The sequence below is a fragment of the Perissodus microlepis genome, chromosome 1 (genome assembly GCF_051167445.1).
Source record: "Perissodus microlepis isolate ML-2025 ecotype Zambia chromosome 1, ASM5116744v1, whole genome shotgun sequence".
Lineage (NCBI taxonomy): Eukaryota > Metazoa > Chordata > Actinopteri > Cichliformes > Cichlidae > Perissodus > Perissodus microlepis.
Genome location: NC_140461.1, coordinates 23,775,253 through 23,801,852, shown reverse-complemented (window position 1 = coordinate 23,801,852; position 26,600 = coordinate 23,775,253). Strand labels below are relative to the sequence as shown.

Genomic DNA, 26,600 nt, shown 5'->3' with positions numbered 1-26,600 from the left:
TGCTCTAAAAACAACTGAATCCTAATAGGCTCCATCTTAAAATACCCAGCTAAGCTTATTAAGAGTCATGTTTATAGCTTGGTACAAAAGGTCTCAGTCACACAGGCCAGGTTGAAAAATGTGTATTCCCTAAACAAAAAACCTCCTTTTGAGTTCTTTGTTTGGAAGCTGCTGAGATCACCCATAGTTTGCATAAAAGATGCCAACTTGTCTGACAGCATTCACCATTTTACTCTCCAATGTTGGCCGATCAGAAAGTCTAGAACCTAGGGGGGAAAAAGTTAACAAAGAAGACAGTTTCTAAATGGAGGGACAGTAACTGTGTGTCTATATGTAACTCTAAGTGTATATTTTGTCTATATCCGCCATTGTAGAAATTCATCTCATGTAAACAATAACGTGTTGCACAGGGCGACGTCAACAAGCCGCACACCTTTGACGTTGCGTGACTAAATCTCAGTTTTCCTCATCCACATGTAAATGCAAAAACAAAGTTTTCGAAAATCTGAGGCAGGAAAATCCCAGTTTTCAGTGATCCAAAACGCCGTTTACATGTGGACGAAAGGCCCAAACGCAAAGAAAAAGCTGCATTTTCAAAAATACCCGTGTACATGTGGACGTAGCCTATAACTGTAAAATTGTATCAACTCTTAAAAGCTAGCTAACTAAGCTAATATAAGCAGCAGCAGCAGATTGAAAATTGTGTCTCTAACCCTGCTGTTTATAGTTGGTTAGCCTTTGTTTGTTTAGCAGTGTTTTGTGGCCAGGTTTGCAGATTCAGTTGCATTTTTAACACGAAGTAATGAAACAGTAAGTATGTCGAGTGTAACTGGTAATATTAGCTAGGGTTGCTGGGGCATTGAACAAGAACATTAAACTAGAATTAGGCTAATTAGCTGAAAATACTGAAGCCACCCATCAAACTCTTTTCATGTTAAGACTGTGAAATGTGAAATCCAGTGACAAGCCTGACATTTGGAGTTTGAGCTGCAAAGCAATTTTTAAATCTCCTATTTGAGAAAGAGGTTAACAGTCAATTATTATCTGTCTCTAATTTTAGCCACGTGTAGCTGAGACGGTTATGTTACACTGATAACATTTGCTTGTCAAAAATGACGTTGTTCACGGTGTAGCCTGAGTCTAAAAAGCTACTGTAGAGTTTGAATAATAGGATGCGTGTCCCTTCCTCTTTCTCTCTGTCGCCGTCTCTCTGAGGGTATTTTAACAAGGTGCTGACAAGAAAAATGATAATGATGTGTCTGTCATGATGCAGAGCTGGGTAAATTTGTCACAATGGCAGGTGACTGATGGTCTAGGATCATCCAACGGCCAAACCCTGAATTCTTTCCCTGAACACACACGCAGACACACACGTGTCGACACACACAAAAATCACTCAGCACGGGTAGCTACAAGCAGGTAAATCACTTTCTTCCTCAGGTTTATCCTCATTGTTCATGAACTGCCTGTCTTTTTTTTTTTCAGCCTGCAAGTGACAATGTCATTACAGTAACCTTTACAAAGTGTAAACTACTGTACTGTGACTGTAACTTTATATGTATGAAACCGATGCTGTGATCATTCTTCTTCTGCATAGCAATATGTAGGCTACATCAAAGTATTCACCAAGGTCGTTACTGTTTCAATGCTACACAGATTTCTGCTTTAATGCTCGCATAGATACAATGTGATGCTGACATCTTAACATGCAAACTGCTTTTTTTTAATGTATCCAATAAAATCAGCAGTTGGTGTTAATTTGTTTGATTGCCAATATTTTCGTTTCTAATCTCATGGTGAGGCATTGTCAGTGTTAAGAGACATTTTAATGGTTCTGTAAAGCATTTAGAGCAATCTCTCTTCTTTTATTCAAAACGAAGGCATAGGGTATTTTCACAGCAGTTACTCTGATATGAAAGGGTAGGTAAAACCCAACTGTTATAAGGACATTATGAAGGTTATGCGCTGCGTTTACCTGCTATTTCATGTCGAAATGGCTGCTGTGGAAAAAAAAACTTGTGTAATCTCGATAGAACGAAAAAGATTTCACCACCTACTCTTGCATAGTACCACTGCGATACTGTCTTTTAATACTTACAATATTAATAATTAAATAGGGTTAGGTTAAAAAATATATAACAAGGTGTAAAGAGCATTGCATAGATTTGATATATTTAATCTATGTTATGCTTGACCTATTGGCTTATTTTATAGATTAAATATAATATTGAATTAATTAATTAATTATTCAACAAAAAAACCCACAACACCAAAACCATCATCTGACAAACAAACAAGAATAAAATTACCAAACCGTGTTTTACATTTTCCACAATTCAAAAGACACAACATATCTTATGGCAGATAAATTGTGATTGTCATTTTCTCAGCAAACAGGAGATGTGACGCAACTTTTAGGTGCCGAGAGAGAAAAGACCGAAGTCACTGTGAGTTTTGTGTTTGGTGACTGAGCAGACATGCAAAGAACATTTCCATAAATATTTAAAGAGAAAGTAGGAAAGCAAAGCTGTTTTCATACAGTGATGGAGTCATGCTTATTAAAATCTGCCTTTCAAGGTTTAGATACACTAAAGTGCAATATAACACGTAGCCAGAACCTGATTATTGCGACAGGATTTTATTTATATTAGTCTAAATGATATGTGTATTAAGTTTAATAATGTTAATGTCAGTAAGGTTGCAAATCTACTGGCATTTAGTGAAGTCTGGTTAAGGTTTCAGTATAAGAAAAATCCTTCTCAGGAAAGAAGATTAAAAAGAAAAAACTTCAAATGATAAATTATTCAAACCCAAAAAACTGAAAACACTTGGCCTGCCAGTTATTACCTGGCAAATAAACCAAATGTAAAAACAAAATGTTCACAAATTTTGTCGGTTATTTCTGTGTTCTTCAATGTAATTACAGATCACATTTCCATGGTGAATATCAGACATACAAGGCATGTAAGAAATGACATTATGATTTCATTTTAAGCCACAAAGCCTGTCTTACAGGAGAAGGGCTCTGGCACCAATTCACCTTAATGTTATTAACTACACCTGTGCTTTTTTCTGCCGTGACATTTCAAAATAACCATCATTAAAAATAGATGTTACAGGCGTATTGGTACTATTAAGTATTGTGTGTGAATATATATATATTTTTTTATTTTCTTGCTGTGTATTGGAGTGTTAGGAGCACTACGCTTGCAAACACATTAGTAACTATTTTACTTCACAGAAATAAAATAAGTGTTTTTCTTGGTAGATTTGGTATAGCAAATAAAAATGTAGATTTATTGGTTTGATTTTAATGAAAATAAAGAAACAGCACTTTATACATGCTTTTTCTCTCCTCTTTTTCTTGCTGTGGAATAATAAAACAGCCTTGAGCTTCTCCTGTGGTCATACAACTACTGATAACATCAATGGTATCAATAGTGACATTTAAACATGAGCAAGGTCCACAGGTAAATGCCACTGGGGGTTCTTCAAGGCTTTTAATCTAACCTCCCTTAATAGTTGATGATTTGAAAGGAGGACAATGACAGATTGTGTAGGGGTTCAATCCATAAATTTCTATAATGTAAAGATATGCTTCAGTGGTGAGAACTGACCTGTGATACATTTAGAAGTTGTCTCTGAAAGGCAGATCAATATTTCTTGTGAGCTGCATGGTAAGCAAATTGAAGTACAGTACTTTAGCAACAGATAACAAATACAAAATGTCACCAGACATCAAAAACAAATCTTTTGTAGCAAAAAATAAACATCCCCTGGGTTCTGCATTTCTAATTATAATACAATGAAACACACTGGCTTTCCAAAGCAAAACCCATGTCTGCACAAAAAAAGTGATTTAGAATAAAAAAAAATACACTTTTTCTGACACCCCAAGGGTGTTTGGGTCTAACTAGATTCATCATTCTGTTGCAACAACAGCTTTTCCCATTACTGTCAAGCACATCATCCCTTTGCGACAATAGATTTTCCTCTTCACAACCAAACAAGACACTAACTTTTTAACACATGTCATAAAGCTGTGAGACATCTCATTCAGTGCATGGGGGCCCATGTTGATCTGAGACTTCAGACGTGCCACTGGAGAGAACAAACGTTTCGTCATCTCATGGTTTCTCAAATGACAGGCTTGTCACAAAACAGCGAAAAGCTTAGAAGTGCAGTTCACTTGACACACAGTCTTTGGGGATGTCTCTTAAAAAATGGTGCCCCATTTAAAAAAAAAAAAAAAAATCTGTTAGTGTGGGTGGGAGGATGGGATTGGGGTACATAACAAATAAAGCACTGGCCTACAAAAGATCCAGAGGGAACACTCTATATGCCTTCTTGGTATCCATTTAACAGGAGGGCTTACAGCAGCCGGCTGCTTACAGCCAAACTGAAGTGCTATATTACTCACCATGCTCAGCTGGAAACACTATAGAAAATGTGTTTGCCTAGGATCTACTCTCCTTTATCAATCCCAAACAGCAGGGACTAGAGCTTTAAGCACTATGCCAGGGCTCCAGCAATAGCAAACAACATTTCAGACAGAAAAAGAAGAAATGGTTTCACAAATAAGATTTCAGTTTTGTCTCTTTAAAATCCTTTAAAGCTGAATCTATCACAGCGCATCCTACTGAATTTCCATCGAGACTATTCAAAGGCACTGCCTTAGAAAAGAAACATGCAGCCTTAGAAGTACAAGCTCAAGTTTGAACACATGTCGACGAACCTACAAAGAAAGAGAAAACGAAAAACAGGTGCAAGGGCACTCGATTCAGATCTTACCAATGAAGAGGTTCCATTCAGAATCTAGGTCTGCCTGGTTTGCTAGACAGCCTCTCATTACGTTGTGACAGTAGTTGGGACAGGGTTTGAGCCCAGGCATTCCACGACAGTATGGACAGTACAGCATCCTGGTCAAGGCTTTAACACATGCTGGAGCTACATTCACCTGCAAAGCAAAGAGATGCTTTTTCAGTTATGTCAGGGATTGAAATGGTGATTATTTCTAATAGAAGTTGAAATGTTTGATGGTAGTCAAAATTTTCCAAGAGGTTTCTACCAGCACCAGTGCATGCCAAAGCATCAGCAGTCAAAAATGCAGTTTTATATGAAACTATAGAGGGGATGGAAGTCGGACGGACACTACACTCTATTGCATCTTCTGAAGCTTGAAATGTGGAAATCCACCAGATGAAACTGCATGACAAGGTTTACATCTCTGTCCATCTCCATTTATTGTGAAGGCTGTGCCTTTTGTTGTTGGGCCATGTAACTGTGCTGGCTTGAGTAAAAGTGACAGGATTCTCACATCTGCTTCCCCTCAGAGGTGGGGATGCAGAACGGGGAGTACATCTGATAATTGGCCTGTCAGCCTCTGTATTCATGGTTGACTTTAGATTTTGAACAGCACACACTGGAGACTTCTAGTGTGTGTGTGTGTGTGTGTGTGTCTGTGTGTGTGTGGGGGGGGATGGTTTCCGATGGGTCAGCAAAGCAGGATAGTTAAAAGTAAAGCTAACTAAGCCTTACATTTAAGCAATAAAAAATAATTCAGCAGCACTTTGGTTTAGCAGATATTCAATATATACTAACAATATAAATATGTGGAAAAAATATTGATAAAATATATGCAATATAGTGCATAAGCAGTGATTTTGCGGACTTTAATTTAAAGTCCGCAAAATCACTGCATTTTTATTCTTTTTTTTTCACTAATGTATCACTTTAGTGCTACTTAAACTTCTGTTAATTTTGGTACTGTCAGACAAAATAAAGAAATAAAAAGCAAAGACAGACGGCACAAAGCCTGCGACGAAAATAAAGCACAAATAAAAGAAGAATAAAAGAAGATAAAAATGAAAAGAGAAGAACGCATTAGTGCACTACTGTAGCTCCATGGCAACATCTGAGGCTTTGCCATGACACTGCATACAGCCTGTGTCTGTTTCTAACATTTCAGCTTGTCTTTGATTTCACTCATACCATGACCAGACCACCTTTGTGTGAAGCGTGAGTGTGAGAGATTGGGGGGAAAAAAAGACAAGAGCGATGTTAGAAAAAAGGCAGAGAGAGAGAGACAGAGAAGCAGAAGGCAGAGATGAGCGCTATTAATGTATTTGCTTCCACTGCTGCTCGGCACCAAGCGACAAGGATCAAATGAACCATCTTTGACATTTGCAATCTGCCAGTGACATCACGCGATGTCTTGTAAGAAGGCCATTAAACCGGGTTGCTAGCTGTCAGTTGTAGCGCTGCATGTCATCCGCTGGTATGTGTTCTTGTAAATTGTTTATATCTCTCTGGGAGTGTAGCGAACATATGGGAATTTTTCAGGAACAAGGTTCATTTGACAACACATTAGAAAGCTGACATGCATGGGAAACCAGAGTGTTACATTTGAAACCGTTAAAAATATAGGACATTACTGCGTTATAGACAGAATTAGGAGGATATTACTACTGGAGAGCTGGAACACACACACACACACACACACACACACACATATATAAATAAATCTGTGTGTGAGTGTTTTGCTATTTTCTACTCACGCACCACAGTCACACACCACACTCACGGTGCCCTAATGAGGAGTTGTAGATGTTAAAATATATTAATAATCAGTTAGAATATGCTTACAGCTACATTACTATATCTTATAGCCCATTTAAAAATTAATAGTGGTGTAAAGTAAATCGACATATTTATAAATAATTATTATTAAATAATTCATATATTTATTACGTTGTTTCTTTGTTTTTTAAAGTGACATACTGTACACTGTTCAGTGTACCGTTATAGGAGCCTACTATAATGTCTTATGGAACACTTTGCGAAGGGCAGTTTTGTAATTTAATTTCTACATTTTCTGATTCACAAACTGAGCTCGAGGAAGTTTTTTTTTTCTAAAAGAAACATTAGAGCAGACTGAGAGTGAACAGGCTGTGGAGAAATCCTAAGATGCTGCCAAGGATGCAGAGCAACAAACACCAAGAAAACAGAGAGACAGATACAGATGAAGCAGACGGAGAGAAAACCGGACAAGACACTAGCAGACAAACAGAAGGAATAGGCAGGTGCCGTCACTACACTTGGACACAGAAACAGGACCAACTAAATGCCAATCACAGTGTTTGGTTTGGAGAGAACATCCTGTAAAATTCCACAGACTTTCTGCTTCCAAATGTACACTTTATGATTTTCAGGATCCAATACATATCATACTATATATATGTATTTATATATATATATATATATATATATTGCCGTCTATTTACAGACCTTGAAGAGCAGTCTCCAGTGACAGTGCTCTCATCTTTAGATCTCAGCCTGTTTTCTTCCCTTGCCTTCACTACTTGCACGTCATAAAAATCTGTATCTCACATAAATTCACAAAGTCTGACTGCTATATGCAATTCACCAATCGACTGCGACTGAGACAGGGATGAGACACTTTTCCGATTCTACTCCCCCCCACATCCCTGTGCTTCTTCAGAAATATCCCGTGCCCTCTCCCTCATCAACGACTCAAATCCCACAGATTAAATACATTATCCTATCGAGCATTTGAATCATTTTTGTTTCACAAGCTAATTTGCATATAAATATGTTTTGTGTAGTGAGAGAGAGAGAGAGAGAGCTGTTTTCTCTTTTGGCTCATAGTGGCCTAGTCACTGTACCTGAGCAGCAACATGAAATCCAGTTTAAACCACAATTGTAAAACAACAACCAGTTGACAGCATGACTTTGGAGTATCTGTGCTTGATAAATTCCTTGTTTCACTGCTGTGGTATAAATGATGGCAACATCATAGAGAAGGATAATGAAAATATAGTCCCTGCACCATCTGCAACATCAACATGCAATTTTTTTCCCAACTTGTAAAAAGGATTTCATTATTTATTCAAATATTAAATAATATATCTTTTTTTTTAAAATTGTCAGAATAACTTACTTCTGTCAATTCAATTACACTTGGCCCAGTTTCTCAACATATAGAGAGAAAACACTGGGATTTTTTTTTTTTAACCACAGTCCAGTTTCAACTACGTGCTTTATATTCGATGTGGCTTTTTTGTGGCAACAGAAGAAATACAGTTAATACTGCAAATGGGAAAAGTGCTTTAAGCTGCCCTAAAGCTTTGTGAGCCTTTGGAAAATTTGCATTAAAATGGTGCCTCCTAACACAATTATCTTAGTGGGATTTTTTTACATCATCGCTGTTACTGTGCCCAGCAGTCGCCGGGTGCCCTGGATGAAGGGTAATCTGATAATCTTGTTAGCACTTATTTACAGCTGAGTAGATAAAATATTTCACAGCAGGATGAGGGGAGAACTTGGAAGTGAGATGACTCAGATCCAGAGCAAGATTAAAACACTAATCTACTCATCTGATTTTTAAGTGCAACGATAACACCGCATGGAGAGCATGTGCTTGCTCACGAGTCGCTGTGTGTGTTTTGGAGTCGTGGAGGACGAATTCAGATCCTTTAAGCAGAAAAAAAAACTTAATTAAAGTCCCAAACTGATAAATATGAGCGCCTATTATACTAAAAAATAATGTACTTTAGGCTTTAAAGTTATTACATTTTTTAAAGTGACTAAAGATAAAACACTGCATAGTTAATATTTTACCTTTTCATAACTTTTAAGTAGATTTTCTTGCAAACGCATACCTTTTTGTTCACATATATTGACACAAAACCTATTATAATATTTACATTATGTGATATTGACTTTGTTCTGTAAGTGCATTTACATAAGGACAGTGTGTGAGTAAATAGACTATAAGAATGGGATGAGCCACAAACAGCAGCCAACTCATTAGCCTGCTTGAAGATGTGGTCAGCTCCTGAGGTAAGCGTAAACATTACCAAGAATTTAAAGTGCAAGATTATAAATGCAATGAGCCTTATGGGCAACAGCACAGCAAGCTCCAAGCTTTTCTAAGTGCATCCCATAAGGGGCCACAGTCAGGAGACATTACACACACCTGAATTCAATCAGCAATAAGATACATCAATGATGGGTAAATCATTAGAATACGAATAAAAGCGTTACCATTAAAATAAGGGATAACTCTGAAAGACACTCAGAAGATATCACCTTGTCTCTCCGACAAGGTGTTGCCATGCGTACACGGTGTGAGCTCCCTTTAGGGGCAACAAAGTAGGAGAAGCAAAGACGATGGAAATTGCTTTGTGCCACCAAGTAATGAAGTTGTGAGAAATGACAATGACTTTGCAAGCTACCAAGGCCAATCAAGGGGAACACTTGTGGGACGGTGAGACTGTCGCCAAAAAATTGTCTCAATAGTTCTGTCATAATTATTGTGACAGGTTGTGTTGCTTCGCACTGATTGGACATGGATGTAAGACTGCATTGCTGCCCCAGTGTCCCCACTCAATTCCACAGCCATTAGTGTCAATGGCAATATGAGTGATTTGTTACTGTGCAAATAAGACTACCATCTGCTACCAAGAGAAACATGTGCTTGGTTGCATAAATCTCCATGTATAACTTAACCACTTATTTCTTCCTAACCAAAGGGTAACATTAAGGGATATTGCAATAAACATCTGATATTAATTCCATAAGTCAAAGGAAATGCAAATTATAAGAAGACGATTAGCAATTTCACGCTGCAAGTAAAATCTGATCAAATTGTTTTTATGTTTGTCAAAGTCTTACTTTAATTGTAAACATACTGTGAGAAAAGCTACTTTAAAATAAACTAATATTTAAAAAAGTCACGCTTATGCACAAGCTACTCCTTATAGAAACGATCCAATCTGAGAGATAACAAAAAAAAAAAGGTTTTTGGGGAGCATGGGAACCATTTTGGTGATGAACAAGCTTCATTGTAATGGCTTGCCAAATTGCCCTCTCCAGAAAAGCATTGCAGTTCATTTAACCATGAAGGTGATCTGACCCCGACCAAGTAGTATTACTTCTCTAAACATAGCCACATCTTAATCACAAGGGTGTCAGAGCAGAAAATACTCATATGGGTCCTTGTGGGAGGTGCCAACAGATGTCCTGAATTGTAGGTAGACATTTTGTATGTATTTTTTATGTATATTTATTACCTGTGTCTATGTATCTTACATGTACCGTATACTCCCGTATCCAGTCAAATTATAAGACGTTGATGTAGCAGTAATGTATAACAATGTTAGAATTGTATGGTAGTATTTGTCACAGTGGCAAATGCCATACATGGTCAGTAACAAATAATTATGCTCTAATTAAAAAAAAAAATCCAATTTACAAACACATGGTAATACAATATAATAGAAATACATTATAGTACAATTTAGAAATACATTTAGAGACTTACATTTACTTAGATTTACATTTTAACGGGGCAGCTAAGGTAAAAAAAAAAAGGTAACAAAGTAACAAAAACAAAGTAAACTTTATGTTTATAGTACTTTAGTACATACAGACCAGGCAAAATAAATGCACCAAAGTTGTCATTGAAAATAAAACCCGGTCTTCAGCACTTCATACTAATCACACCTTCTTTCTGTGCTTCTCCATAAACCTCAGTCTCCCCCCACTCTGCATGTTAAATGTAAGCTGGAGCCAAGACAATTCCAGAGGGGCTGCACTAAAATCAGCTGCTGTCAAATCGATGAATGTCTGAAACAGACAGAATAATCCACATGTGAGCATTTGTGCCTCAATGAAACAACACAGTGGTACTTGGGGGACCCCTGTGACCCACTCAAGTCAGCTCAAGTGTCTGTCTTTGTTGAGACGTGGGCACAACCGTTGATCTGTCCTGACATATTCCATGTTATGTAGCATGTCTGGAGCAGCAGTTGGGTCTGTTTCTTTAATTTACAACGACAAGGGAAAACACGTTAAAAATCAACCTCACGCTGCTCATTGACTAAGCACGGCGTACCATGAGCGATTCACCATCTCTAGTGAGTACAAAACCTTCATATACTACATTGTTATCCATCTGTCGTGTTGCCTCCTGGATTATAGCGTAGCACTCACCCTCTGTCCAGCTGACTCTAAAGGTCTGCAGCCCAGCCTGAATGTCAGGGGCAGACAAGTCTCTGTGCTGCCAAGAAACCTCTGAACAAATGTCACAACACTGCTGCTGACAACCTTCTCTAAGTGCTTGTTAAATAAAGATGTGGTGCCATACACTTTAAATCAAGGTGCAAAAAGTTGTCATAAGAGTGATGTGGGCTGCTCCAGTCGGATGACATATTTTCACAAGTTGATGAGAGGTGGATAAGAGGTATTTTATAGGACATGTTAAAACTTGATGGATCATTTTTCTAAATTTTTTTGACAAATTGCCACCCTTTTGTATTTTGTTCCAAATTTCCACCCACTCTGTACTTGGCTCACTGTGCCCTTTAGAGTATTCAATGCTGAATGGAAGACGGCACAGGCTACTGAAGAGAGGAGGATACAGTATATTTCTTTATTATCCGTTCTTATAATGTTCTTGTATTTCAGACCACATGCTGTCTTTCATTTTTTTCCAACATTCTGCAGTTCACTACAGATCAAAATCTTTTAATTAAAAAGGACATCTTTGGTGCAGCACATTTCCCGATGACGTGCCAACCCTTTTGAGCCAGTTGCCATCTGCCGTCACAGCACTGTGGCTGAGGCCTTATCCCCGGCAAGCTGTGTGAGCTGTGAGCCAGCAAGAGAGAAGGAGACAGACAGAGAGCGAGAGAGGAGGGAGCATGCATGAGAGAGAGAGAGTGAGAGAGGAAGTTCGTCTGGTGCATCTGTATCTGTGTGGGCCTCGGCTAGGAAACATGGACGGACCATACTCGCTCACGAAGCAGGTCACTTAATCTGCCCTGAGCAGAATCTGCTGTCAGACTGCTCTCGTTCACTGTTTGGTTTTGTAACATATTAATTACAAGTAAAGACACTGAACTACAAAATCACATGAACGCAGTCACATTTTCTTAATCAAATTAAGGCATTTTGTATCTTCAGCTAGAGGTGATACATCTTTAATTGCTAACGCAATCTGTAAAAACACAACCAGCTCCACTGGCATTGTCTGCAGTGTCAAAGCATACTGCAGTTCGCATTATGTGCATCTCTTTCGACGTGTGATTACATGAACTTATTTTCGTCTATGGCAATTTCCTTTTCAATTAAGAATCGGAGTCATTATTGTTTTTTATCAGGCAGTTGTTTTTGTTCTCTTAATTGGCTAATTGTTTTGTCTGCAAATGTGAGAAATGAATGAAAAATGTCCAACCACATTCCCAGGGGGTCCTAGATATAATACACATAATAAAAGTAACTGTTTTGTTCCAGCAAAACAGTTACTTTGTAACATTGTTATATTTCTGATTTCAGCTTGTTTGATGTGTGTGAATGAATTCTCTTTATATACTTTCAAATGTGAACTAGCTTGCCCTGAAATTGCTATGTGGCCGATGAATATAAAAATGATTATACTAGCATTAAAGTTATTTGTACTTCTACAGCCTGTTGGATGAAACATGTCTGAAGTGGTCCAAACTCCAATAGCACGCGTATATACAGAACAACATCATCAAACTGCTAAGAGACTGCTAACTAAGAGATAACCCAGCGACTTTTTTCACAAGATGAGCCAGTCACATGATAGCAACTCGTTTGAAAATAAGACATGATGAAGATGACCAATTAAACACCAAAGCCTAACTAAGTATTGTTGCTGACCACGTCCATCCCGCCTATCTGGTGGAAGCAGCCATCTTCTGATGTCAGCTGATGTTCAAATCATCTCAAACTGGTTTCTTGAACATGTATGTTCACTGTACTCAAATGGCCTGAGCATCAGAAAAGGGAAGAAGGTGATTTTTGTGACTATGAATGTGAGCTGGTTGGCAGTCCCACACATGCTGGTTTGAGTATTTCAGAAACTGCTGATGTAGTTGTGAATTTCCTCCACCATCTCTAGTGTTTACAGAGGCTGGTCCAAAAAGAGACAATCTAATGAACGGCAGTTACCTGGGAGAAAATGCTTTGCTGATGTCAGAGGTTAGAAGAAAATGGCCACACTGCTTTGAGCTGATAGGAAGGCAAAAGTAACTAAAATAACCGCTCATTAAAATGAGGGTATGCAGAAATGCATGTCTGAATGCACAACATGTTACATGCTGAAGCAGATGGGCAGCAGAAGACCACAGCAGTCATGCTTGTTAGCTGAGAATTGGACGTTGAGCCTGCAATTCACATGGACCAAAATAGGATCATAAAAATTGGTCTGCACTGATGAGTCTCATTTTGTCCTGTGACATCTTGCTGGTAGGGTCAGAATTTGGATTAAAAAACATGATAGCTTAGGATCATAATACTTTGTATCAACAGTTTAGGGCTGTGGTGTTGGTGGCTGTACTGGTGTGATGGCGTGTGGGATATTTTCTTGGAGCACTTTGTCCAAATTTCATTCAAACACCACAGCCTACGTGCATATTCTTGGTGACCGTATCCATCCCTTTATGATTGTAGTGTACTATCTTCTGATGGCTGCTTCCAGCAGGATAACACACCACGTCACAAAGCTCAAATCGCCTCAAACTGGTTTCTTGAACATAACCCAATGAGTTCACTGTGCTCAAATGACCTCGGCAGTCACCAGATCTCAATCCAATAGAGCACCTTTGGGATGTGGTGGAACAGGAAATTTGCATCATAGCTGTGCAGCCGACCAATCTGCAGGAACTGTGTTATGCTATCATGTCAGTATGACATGGACCAAAATCTCTGATGAATGTTTCCAGCATTGTGTTGAACCTATGACATGAAGAATTAAGGCATTGCTCCAAGTAAGGTTTAACTAATAAAGTAGACATTAAGTTTATACTCAAAAGTTAGTATTCATGGTGTGAAAATGGTTTAGTTCTAAAAGTGGCCTGTTTGGCCAATATATATCACACACATCATACAGGCATCAGACAGAAAAGAAAAGAAAAACAAATCTCAGGGCTTTATAATGTAGTACATTATAAAAAGAAACATATCTGTTTGTCTGTGTGCAGATTAAATGACAGTACTGTACTTGACCTTTTTTTCTTAGAACTAACTCTGTTAACACAACTTTGCTGACCACTAGTATGTATATAAGTACAGCAGGTGCATATTTTAGACACGGCAGTGATTTACACAACAGCTAAATGAATGTGCTGACTGCGATTAGAACAACAAAAGTGAAAACATGTAAAATGACTGGCATTATTTTCTGTAAGTGAATGAAAATGCTATCTGATTAGTAGGACTGTTTAAATTCAAACAAGCACATATTCACTGCTGACACACAGGTCGTGTGTCAGCAGCGAATATGTGCTTGTGTTTCTGTCTTTTTTTTGCTGAATGTTGAATGCATTCGTTAAAAGTAATGTAGGGCAGCGAGTTCAAAAAGCAGAAAAACAGAACATGAGCACGTATGGAAAGCACATGGAACTGATGATGATATTTCTCACGTGTCAGCAAAGAGATCTGGCAGAGCATTAATCTAAGGTAAATGTTGTGTAAAGATTAGAAACTGCCTCGGAGCTTAATGTGAAATTATCTGACAGTTCGTGGTCGGAAATGAGTGTATAATGAGATCACCGTGGCAGTATAAGCCATCAGGGAAAACAAATCCCTCTCTACAAAATACCCTACTTCCTTCCATCATCGTGAGCAAAAGTGCACCACGGACTAGGCCGGCTTCCCATGCGTATGCAGAGTGAGTGATAAGTGCTTTAAATGCCTGAACTTTAAACCGTTCAAAAATTCCAAATCCCTACAATCTTCTTTGAGTAGGTCTTAATGTAGCTGGACTGTGTTTTAAGTACCGCAAGGATAAAACTCCTAATGGTCATCATAAACTGTAATCCAAAGGGATTCTGCTCTTAATCCAGGATCGAGGTCCAGGAAACTGTTCAGTGCAAGTCGAGTGCAATCTCATTTTATGGCGTGATATCTCTCCTGCTCTGACTTTACACCATACAGCACTGTGTGTTAGCTGTAAATATTTATGGCTCATCGTATTGGAGCATAATCCAGATGCAAAGTAACATGGAAAATTAAACAGACAGCTGGTTGAAGGCAGGCATCACATGGACAAAGCGTGTTTTTCCATTCTACAACCTCGAGTTTCAAACATTTAATGATTAGTTTGTATATTTGAATTTAAGCCCCAGTGTTGTTAGAGTTACCCACTAAGCATCATTTGCAGCGTGTGGCACTTTACATATAAATGAGACTCAAAACCTGTAGCAACAGACGATTTATTTCGCCATTTGTTTGCAATTTCCCTGACAAACCTGTTGGTCTAATGATCTTTCACTAGCAACCTGTAAAGCACATGTGTGGAAAAAAAGAAAAAAAAATCAATGGCAAGTGAAAAGACTCCATCGTCTAAGACTGCCTGTAAATAGAGTTTGTAGTGAGACTCTTTTGTCAACTGGACAAGCTAGAATGATGAAATCGAGCTCAATCTCAATGCTGCCAATCCATCAGGGACAATAAAAAGTTTATAAATTATCATTTCACTAAACTATCTTTATACGTACATATGCACCGATTTATCATTTGTTCTGTAAAAAAAGTATTTACGGTAAAGTAATGCTGACTTTTGCTTCTCCTCAGAATAATTTTAAGTAAACTTACAGCAGAATCAGAGCACAGAATTCTACCTTCGTGACAGATGGTGTGTTTGTCACAGCAGTCTAGCTCTGAGGTATTTTTCAACACTATTTGTTCGCAAATGGTCTGCTAATAAAACACACTGCCAAATGACCAAACACTGATTTATGAAGCTGTAGTAATTGCAGTAGTAACTCAAAAAACAAAACTGCATTCTGCCATAAAGCATATAAAAAGTCTCAGATCCTTGTGGATCTACAATTGAACGGGATGCAATAGTGTGCTTAAACCCAAGAAGTTTTACATTGATATTTACTCTAACAGTGTGCGGTAAGGAGATGCATGTGTGCAGTGCCACTGAAAACAGCATGGCACCGAGGGTGAATCTCAGGTCAAGGTGATTTGTCATGTCAAACAACTTTTCACCTCGACTTCTTCGGTTGTTCACCGGCCTGACAGCCTTCAGCAATGCCACAGTGTTTCCAGGCTCCGCTTCATAATTGATGAGGAAGAAGGGAATATGGGATTTGATCCAGAGTGGCGGTGCCTTTTGGGCCTAGGACAGATGTATAGACGTGCTCATTTTAACTCTTCCTCTGAAATGGCTATGCCACTAAGGGAATGGTGACCAGCTCAGTGGTAAGCTAAAAGACATGAGCATTAAAAATGACCAGCTCTTTAGGGATTATACACGGCAGCAGAATATGACATAGCACTTTAATATGTACATAATACTGAGGTGGAAAATTCACAATCCTGTGAAGTAGTGCAAGTATAGGGTGGGGCACTGGGGGAGACTGATCATACATCACACTGATGGTAGAAGTTCAAAGATAAAATATAAATTAAGGGATGATTTGGTTTTTGATCTAATGAAAAAATATGAAGAAATTAGACAGTGAGTTTCAATGTAACCATTTCTTGTGGTTAAGTATGATGTGACTTCTTATAAGTCGTAATACGGTGTACACTGTAACAAATCTTCCTGCTGAATTACAGTGAACTGCTTTGTCAGCATGAAACTCTGCAGTGCATCGACTACAACACTTTTTAAAATTATTTTAAAGAACATTACAGTACTGTGCTGTAATTATCTAAAGTAAGGATTTGAATAAACCTTACAATATATTAGTCCTAGTTTTTGTGAGATGACTGAAATGATGTTGTGGGACTTGAAGCAACATGATTTCACTTATGCAAAGAAAGTCAAACTCCAGCTTAGCTTAACTGCCAAAGAAAAATACCCCACTGTATTCTAGCTTGCTGTTCACATTGTATTTCTGAAAAGCATCAGCATTTCAAGTATTCACTGTACTTAAGAAACATTAGTGCACTAATTTCCCTGTCATTTTTTGCAGCAGTAGGTCTGAGTGTCATCCAAGTTATGAAAAAGATGCAACTAAAATTGCTCTTCACAGTGAACCAGATAACTTAGGTGAAATATTACCATAGGTGAAGGTTGACTGTGTAGTCTTTTGTCTAAACATTACTTTTTATGCAGTCACAGACCAAAGTTCTAATATAAATTTAATGCATTCACTTGTGTTCACACTCTATGATCTGTCTCAACTTTACACAGGGAGTTAAGCCTCCAACATAAAAGTGAACTGCACAGATCATTTCTTTCTTTTGCCCTGCCACTCTTGCATCCACTTTCTTCTTCTTTGCTCTTCTTACAATTTCTCTCCCTTGTCGAATTGAAAGGGACGGCGAGCTTTAAGCTAAAAAGGAAACTGCAACGAATCGGATCGCTGCTGAACTCTGAAGACATTTTTAAAACTTGATGTTTGAACTTATGAGCATCTAGTTTCATATGATTTGTGTCTAAAAGCAGGTGAAGAATATTACTTTTGGAAGGGTGAGCACTTTCCAGACTAAAATTATTGTTATGATTTCTCAGTCATTTAATTAAATCTTTTAAGGTCTCTGCAAAATAGCTCATTTAGTTTCTATTTTAAGGATAAATCTGTTTCAGTAAGCCTTAAAGGTGTTACGTGTTTAGAGTATATAAAAAGTATTTTCTTTAGTGCGTGCCTTTTAATCTCATGCTCACAAATCATCCAGAATGCGTTTTTTTGTGTTTTATAAATTGTAAACCAACAGAATCAAAAGCTGATGATGACTATAACTAGAAGAAAATGAAACTGTTTAATTAAGCTCTCTCAGCCCCCACCTTCCACATCTATTTCCACAGTTTTCAGAAGCCCACTCTCCTTTAAACTGAATGATGGAATCCAAATGTAAATAACTCAAGTCGGATCATTAATAACGGTGTTTGAATCGCGCCATCTGCAAACAGCTGCGGTTATATCATATCTCATAGTTTTGATGTCCACTAAAAACTGTTGCATAACTTTCAGTGTTAACCGTGGAATTAGAAAACTTATCCTCTAAGCTTTTGAAAAAAAACATTTGAAATCTTCAGGATTTGATAACAGTCTTAAATATACTTATTTTACAATCCAATCTACTAAGATTTCAGACGAAACACTAATCAGTTTTAAATAAACTGTCACATTGAAATGAAGCAAATTTTTACTTATGCACACTGTAAAACAAACAAACAAACAAACAAAAAAAACCATGACAAAATACAAACTGCAAAGACGAACAATGCAAACACAATTCCAACATAAAATCTCAGCTGACCTGTGCTTTAATCTTTTCCCTTTTGCAAAGCTTTGCTCTTTGTGAACGAGTAAAATAATGAATGCATATCAGACCGTCTGCATCACCACATATATCTATGAAAAATGTCTCAAACTGCCCTCCACATCCGGTCTGTGCATGAACTATTATTCATTTGCAATTGTTTAAGATGCATAATGACAAAACCATAGTAACCATCTGTACATGTATTTTGGCTTTTTTTGTACACTTTTTTTTCTGTTTTTTATTGTTTTTCTAATATATGTATAATCCCCTTTTCCTTGTGTCCCCTGTGCTGCTGTAACAAGTGAATTTCCCCAGTGTGGGATTAAATAAAGTCTATGCCTATGTCTTAAACAGCTGCAAATCATTTAAATCTCATGCAACGACCTGGAGATCCAACACATCCACAGAAAGTTGTTGTGTTAAAGGATATGTTGTAATGTTTATTGCATTAAAGCTAAAGCCAGCAGTGCTAAACAGTCACAAAGCAACATCACACTCAAAGCAGCCATGAGAAAAAAAATTAAACTCACCTTAGCGACCCTGTTGGCAACTTCCCGGCCCACCATTAGCCCCTGGACGAACGTCCTTGCAGCGATGAACGCTCTGGTGACCTGGGCCTTAAGTTTTCTGGGAATGTCTCCAAAAGGCTTTAGCTGATCTGTGTATTTACTGACGCACTCCAGGTAGTCATCTGTAAAGTGGTACTGGGAGTTAAGTAACTGGAACATGCGTTCCAGCAGCCTGGACCAGAAGTCATTTAGCATCTCTTCCAAGTTGACGTTGCCCCCCGTGTAGTAGCGCTTTAGCTCAGTGAACAGGTCCTGGAATACTTCAGAGTTCTGCATATACAGCTTCCCGTATGTCCGTGTGAACATACTGTTGAGTGACTTCTCAGAATTGTCCAGCAGTTCCAAGAAAAACTCTATATTTATGGATGTTTTGGGAGATGGGAGAGAAAAGGGGATAGAAAAGACACAAAGCTGGGTCACCACATGATATTTACCATCTTCTTTCCCGCAGCGTAAACCAAACAAAGGGATGAGAACATCTATCGAAGTATGCCTGTTGTATCTATGGTAATTCAGTGGCTTATTTTATGGCCCTGTCTGCATATACAGGAGCAATGTATAGCAGCCAACAATAGGTACTTGATTATGTGAAGAAAGTCAGCTCAAGGCATTAATAATTTAATAGCAGAAATAATGGGCCACAAGGACTATGAATGATTAATGTAAAGTTTCTGATTGCATACTGTAACAAAATATTCATAAGTTTTAGACACAGACACTAGTATACATTATCATCCTGGGCACCCACCATTATTCCCAGACGCATTAGTTTCTCACTGAAACAATTTATTTGTCCACTGAGGCAGCTGGCCTATGGGCCTATAATTGAATATTGTGTTACGGAGCCTTTATTCCTTTTGAATTATCTGAATAGTGTGTGCCAACATTTTACTGTAATGACCTTTTTTTAATCAGTATAATTGTCACAGAGTTAGTATATACGCCTTACATTATGTAACGTTATGTCATTTTATAATAAACCTTTACGTCAATTACCTTGTAACATGAATTCTTGCATTTCACAAGCATTCTGTAATTACTGAGCACTTCATGCGCATGCAGCGGCCTGTTATTGAGTCAGGTTGCTTAAAAATCAGTGTTAACACAAAGAACATCGAAATTCACGAGTGAAATTTTGCAATTCAGATTTAACATTCAAAGCAATTATATTATTGTTTCTTTGTCATCTGTCTAAGTGCCTTTCTTCCATGTGAGCACCTGATCTCTGGAGTACTAACTCAGCCAACAAAGAGAAAAATAGAGAGAGAGAAAAAAAAGCAGAATTAGCTGGGGAGTCTCACTGAAGCCTAGCTAATAGGATCCCATGTTCCTGAGTGCACAGGCATAAATGTTGGGAAGATTATAACACGTCGCTCCAAGCACAAATGTCAAATATTCCTCCACTCTTCTTTGCAAACAAACACTACAGACATTTTACGTGTCGTGCTTGCTAATAAACCATCGGAGGGCCTCTTCTTCTGATTGGTATTCTGGGTGGCTGACATTTCTTTGCATTGTTAATGATAGCAGTCATAACCTTACATGGTGGGCACGTGTTGTTCTAATGATAGTTTCTGCTTTGATAATATGACAACGCATAAGGCATGATGAATTGGTTCTTATGTAGCCAAGCAGGGTTTAGCTATGAATTATTAAGAAAACAACAAATTCAAAAATCCTGTGAACTCTTAAAAATATTATATCTACTATACGTTAGAATACAGTTGTTTCATTTTACAAGATTAACAATAAAATGACCATCATGCCCCACATATTGGAATCATTCTTTACTGAGAGCATCACAAGAGTCAGTATACATATTTAAGCTCTTCATGTATAAAAGTAATGTTTAAATAAGCTCCTGGCCATGACATCTGAATAATCCACATATCTGCACCAGTGTCACCATATGTCAGCTGCAGCACTTACAGCTGACATGCCATATGACCAACTTTGTATTTCTTGCATTTTTTTGTGTGCGTGCAAACGGTACGACGTGTCCACATACCTGAAATTGCTATCAGTCTAATCCCTAGTGACTCATTCTAGTTTCTTTGCAGCTAAATGACCTGCCACTACACCAACATTTGTTTAAATATTAGCAGCCTGCAGGGCCTTTTCCACTCCATTTTTCCAATTAGATCTGAATCAAGGACACGTAAGCCCTTGTGTATTGCGCATGCTATTGTATCCGTACCATTTAAATTGCTCACACACTGAGCGGTAAATGTGGAAACTCATGCACATACGCAGCCCAACATGTGGATATTTAACCTAAAATGATTTACACTTAATATATTCTGAAGTATTTTGAAATATATGATTAAGGGTAGTTTGAGCATAAATAGCATATTCTGAGATGGGGGAGGGTCTGTGCTGGCGGACGTCAGTTACTGGCCTGGTAGCCTGGCTGCCCCCGGGTGGGTCCGGGACGGGCGTGGAGGCTTGGGGGTCTGGGGGTGCTCCGCCCCCGGTCTGGGGTGCTGGCTGGGCCTTGGGGGCTTGGGTCCTTGTTGTTGTGTCGCCGGGGCTGTGGGCGGGTGGGTGCAGGGGGGCTCAGCCCCAGTGCAGGGGACCTCTGGTGCATCGGCCCAACTAGGGGGCTCTCTAACTGGTGGGGAGGCTGTTATATCTTTGTAGGTGGTCTCCTCTCAACAGGAGCTCACTCTGCAGGTGGGGGGAGAGATATAGGAGAGGTAGAGATGGAACTCAACCTGGGTGTCTATTGTCTTGTGTAGTTTGGGAGATGATTGGATGATGGGGTGGGTGCAGTTTTCTTTGCGGTGGAGTCGGGTGGGCTGCCCCGGACTCTGTGGGGCTGGGCGGTGCTGCTGCTGTGGGCCCCGGTCTGGATGGGCCTGGGCCCCCTCGCCCTGGTGGGTTCCAGATTGTGGGGGTGCCTACTGGGGTCAGCGGGGGAGCTGGCCCAAGGGAGTGGCCGCTTGCCCCTCCCTTTCTTCCCTCCCCATCCTCAGCTACCTCCCTCTTCCCGCTCTAGCACACCCACCCACACACGCAGGGCTTGGGGTGCAGGTATGTCACCAGGGTGCAGGGGAGGCACTCCCCCTCTGTCCCCTTCTGGCCGCCTGTGCCTCAATTTTATTCTGCAACCTAGACATCCACATTACTCACACTCTCACATAACACATACATATAGGGCCTTGGGGGTGGGCACATTTTACAGCATCCAGAGGATGGTTGGTGTATTCCAACCCACCTCTGGCGCTGGTGCCCTACCCTCAATTTTAAATGCATATAGACACTGAGGGTTTTCGGGAGGAGCCATGCTGCTCTCTGAGAGGAAGCAGGAACCATGCTCTCCTGTGTTTTAAATGCACTTTAGAACAGCACACAGCAACACTACATATGAGCGGGCGGAGGGAGGTTTGGGGTCTTCACTCACCCCGGTTCTGTTAGCCGTCAGGGCTGGGGGGCTGGGAGGAGGTGCTGGCCGTCAGACTGGGGTCTGGGATGCGGGGCCTCCCTGCTACTGCAGATAAGGAGGTGGTCCGTTTGCCTCCACCCCAGAGAGAAGGGTTACATCTCCTGGGTCTAGGTGCGGCTTGCCCCTCTGGGGGCGGGGGTACCTGGACCTGGGATATAGAGTATGTTTGGGGAGTGTGACTGTCTGTGCAGTGTCTATTTGTGTCTGTCTACACGTTGGGTGAGTGCCGAGTATTTGGTTGTGCATATGGGGGTGGGAATGCACGTTTGTGTCTGCGTGCGCCTGTTCGTCTGTGTCTATATGTCAGGTTGGGTCTTAGACTCAACCTCTCTGGGAACATCTCAGGCCCTCCAAAGAACAGAGGCCTATCTTCCATCACCACACTCCCTGCCGGTGGCTGATGCCCTCAGACGTTGGTGTGTTGGTGGTTCTTGTCAACTGGGGCTGGGCGCTCATGTATGTACCGACTCACTCCTGGTGTCCGATTGGCGGGGCCTGGCGCCTGTGGCCCGGCTGGGCCCCTTCCGGGGGGTGGGGTGCCCTCAGGCCTCTGGGCCTGAAGCTCAGTCCTATCTGGCACAGCTGGCTGCCGGCAGAGCCCGCGGGCACGCCACTGCAACCCCCTCTGACCTCTGCTCCGTAGCTGCTGGGTGACCTCTCGTTTGGGGCTCTACTCAGCTCTTCCCAGGAGGGTGGCACGGTTCCCCCCCTTTGGTGGTCCTCCTCGGGTCCTCGTACTCTGGGGCCTCTGGATGTCTGGGGCCTGGATCTCCTCCATACCTGCTTCATGCCCTGGGGGACGGGGCTATGGCTCCCCACACTCCCTAGCAGATCGTTACATGGAGAAACCTTTGGAATACAAGCATGCTGATCCACACAGGTGTACACACGGGTGTTCACAGACGCGGACTACACCTTTCTTGGCTGCTGCCTCAAAGCACATTGTGCGCTGTCTATCTTGCGTGCTGCACAATAGCGTTTAATATTTAGTATCTACTGTTATCTACTGCTAGCTAGTTTATTGTGATGGTGCTGTATTTATTATGTTGCTGTTTTTTGTTTGTTTTCTGTTCTGTTTTTTTTTCTCCATACAGGTGATCCAGGTGTTTTGTTTGTTTTTCTTTCTTTCTTCCCCCCTTTCTCACATCTCTTCTCCCCTCTGTTTTTCTTTCTCTCCCTCTCTTTCTTTCATTCTTTCTCCCTGTCCTATCCCCCAGTCATGTCTGTCCCGTCTGTAGCAACCGAAAATAAAATAAAATAAATACATAATTATAATAAAGGTCAATCAAATGGACCAATATGGCAAGGCCACGATGATCCACTTGGTAAAGTAAATCCGCTTGGCATCTTTCTTGGCCTTAAGACAACAATTCTGATGGCTAAAGATCCAAACGGGGAAAAAAAAAAAAATAGCATATTCTTTTAGTTGGTCGAGGATTCATTTAAAACTACTTGACACTGCAGGGTCCTCCCGAGCAGCATCACCACATGAGCTCATGAAGTGCAAACTACTCCAGAAATGCAACATGACCTTCACATGATGAGCTCTGACATTATGAAATGAGTGAAAAGAGCCCATTTATAGTAAATGCCACAAACCTGTGTGACCCTGCAGGTCTTAGGTAGACTAAGACAGTGTTATAGACAGTAGCGTTCCTTGCATAAAAAATTGTCCACATACCTTTTGAATACTTTGAATATAAAAATAGTGAGGCAGTGAAAGATGAGTACATTGCAGTTAATTCCCTGAAATAAATGGCCAAAGGAATAAGATAAATTATGCTAAAGAAACTGAACTCACACATTTAATCAGGTTTTACACGGCCTAACGTGGTCCCCGGCAACGCTATGAGTGGTTAGAAACAGATTACACACTATTCTGCGCAGAAGTGTCAGGTTAAGTAAAGTGACTGCTGAAAGATAATAATTAGACAAGATAACCTGATAAAACGCCCTCAGGACTCGGACTACTTACTGTAAATGACGCTGACAGTGTTTTACATACGCAGGTGAGAGCCAGTGGCACCAGCTAATGACATTCTGGGTTCCTGTGATTATATGCAGCTCACTACACCCAAACCTAGGAAGACTGTATAACTGCATTTATTGATTTCCCAGTTAAAATACTGTTAAATGACACTGAACAGCTGGTTTGGATGGTTTTCTGTTATTCACGCCTTTATGAACTAAAAACCAGAAGTAAATGGGGCGTCAGAATTTTTGTTGCTTTTTTAAAACTCAAGTAACAATAGCTCTTTGATGGGAATGTTGTTTTTTGTTAAGCCTATTGTGTGTGAGGTGCAGCACGTTCCTTAACATCCATTCGACCGAGGACAAAGTATTCTTCACACTGCCCGAGTGCATTTCCAAATTCTGTGCATGTTCAAGCTATTATTTAAATATCTTCGTCTTATTTTTAATTATTATTACAGAAGATGACTGTCTTTACTTGTCTTTCAAAAGGCATGTGTTGCATTTTAGAATAACTATTGTTGAAAGAACAAATTACTTTCAGTTCAAAGTTTTGTATTGTGAGTCCAAGACTTGAAGAACAAGTACGCAGAATAAACTCCACCCTTGTGTTTGCATAACTGTTTGTTTTTTGTGTGATTTCAGGGTCCACTACCTGAAAAATTGGCCGTACTGAGAGTTTCACATAGCAGCTGCAGCCTGCCAACTCATGAAGAGTGAACTGCTCTCCTCTGGCCAAAATACATATTTGACAGAGGATTATCATTGAAAGTTATTGACCTTGGATAACATTCAGCTACCCAGCCGTGATGGTCTTAATACTTGGGAACATTTCAAACATGCTGGAAACATACAGGGGTGTATGCTTACTGACACAAACCATTTAGGAATCATCCAGCATCCAAATTCCTCAAGTGATGGAGGCTCTAAAATTGAGTTTTAGGGTTACGATTCCAGTAATAATATGAGAAAAAAAACAACAGCGTCTGCTTTTTGAATTATTTTTTAGCTCAATAAATTCAGCACATCTAAAAAATAATGAAGTAAAATGAAAATGGATGAAACATAGCATACCCCCGTAATAGCATTGCAGTTGTTTGTTGTACTAGCATGGCCGCATTTAATCAAATGAAAAATTATTGTGTTACAGTATAAAGCATGTTGAGGCGACTGCTGTTATGATATGATCCTATAGAAATAAAACTGAATTTAATTTAAAATTAGAATTTAATAAAACTAATGTTAATAATTCTGACCATTGGATTGCAGCAAACAAAATTTAGGGAAATTTTTTGATTTGTCCCTTTCGGAGCATTAATACCAAAATTCAAATTCAGTCCACTGTGTAGTTGTTGAGCTAAATCAGTTTGTCAGTGCTGTGCAGGCACTGCGATAATGTGCGATAATATGGGCACATTATCACTGGTGCTAGAGACAAAATTCAAATGGAAGACAGGGGTTAAAAAAAAACAGCACCAAGTGGTCTGGTGGACAATACTAGGGTGATAAAGGATTACAAGAAAATATAAGAAGGTCTGGCGATGTGGAAATGGAATATGAGGAATGGCTATAGACTTTTGCACACTACTGAATATTTGGACGAAATTTGTAAAAAATATCAGTTTCCTTCTAATTTTTCATGTCTCTGTTTTGCCTGTGGTTGGACTGCATCATTATTGCTAAAAAGAGTCTACAGCCTGCCAGAGACCCGGTATTTCTTTTAACAGGATCAATTAAAATGTATCTTCGTGCTCTTTCTCTGTCTTGATAAATTTTGTAAGACTTTTAAATGAAAAATAAAGAAATAAAAAGAGTATCTGCAAAGTTTTTAGAGTATAGTCCAGCCTTCCTAAAGTCTTAAGGCACATAAATCTAATAATATCCCTTTTCTATTTCTCGATTCATTTTTTTTATGTAACATCTTAGTTATGTAACATACAATAACTTTAAGTTCTGCAAAGTGCACAAAAAGTCTGTAATATACTGTTGTCATTAGCATTATTATTAATCATCCTGTCAGCCAGAAGTTTTCTTTCCTGTTTTTTTTTTTTTTAACTTGGAAAAACACAATGAATTAAAGCTGCAAGCAGCGTTATGAGGGCCCTCGCACCCCGGCACGTCGAGCCACGCCCAACACCTACAACCAGCACGTCCGATCTGATGTCACATTGATGGAATTCATGCATTTAACCACCAGCTAACATTTCATCTCATTCAATCATGATTATAGTCGCCCCACTAGGTGGCGCTCTAACCATTACTGACAAATGGCATAACAAACATCTCCGAGATCGAGTCTAATCATGCCCTGCGACCTTTGGGAGAGATTGGACATTGTG

The 26,600-nt window shown here is 39.6% G+C and overlaps 1 protein-coding gene across 2 annotated transcripts in view; it reads right to left on the bottom strand.

Annotated features, from left to right (window-relative positions):
- The window catches only part of gpc6a (glypican 6a), a 156,338-nt gene that overhangs the window by 59,118 nt on the left and 70,620 nt on the right, over nucleotides 1-26,600 (bottom strand). For both annotated transcript variants that reach the window (XM_084936496.1, XM_084936488.1), the window contains exons 3-4: nucleotides 18,807-19,198; nucleotides 4,792-4,957 (exon numbers count right to left, since the gene is read on the bottom strand). In XM_084936496.1, coding sequence (XP_084792622.1) covers nucleotides 4,792-4,957; nucleotides 18,807-19,198 — 558 coding nt within the window. The remainder of the gene's footprint in view (nucleotides 1-4,791; nucleotides 4,958-18,806; nucleotides 19,199-26,600) is intronic.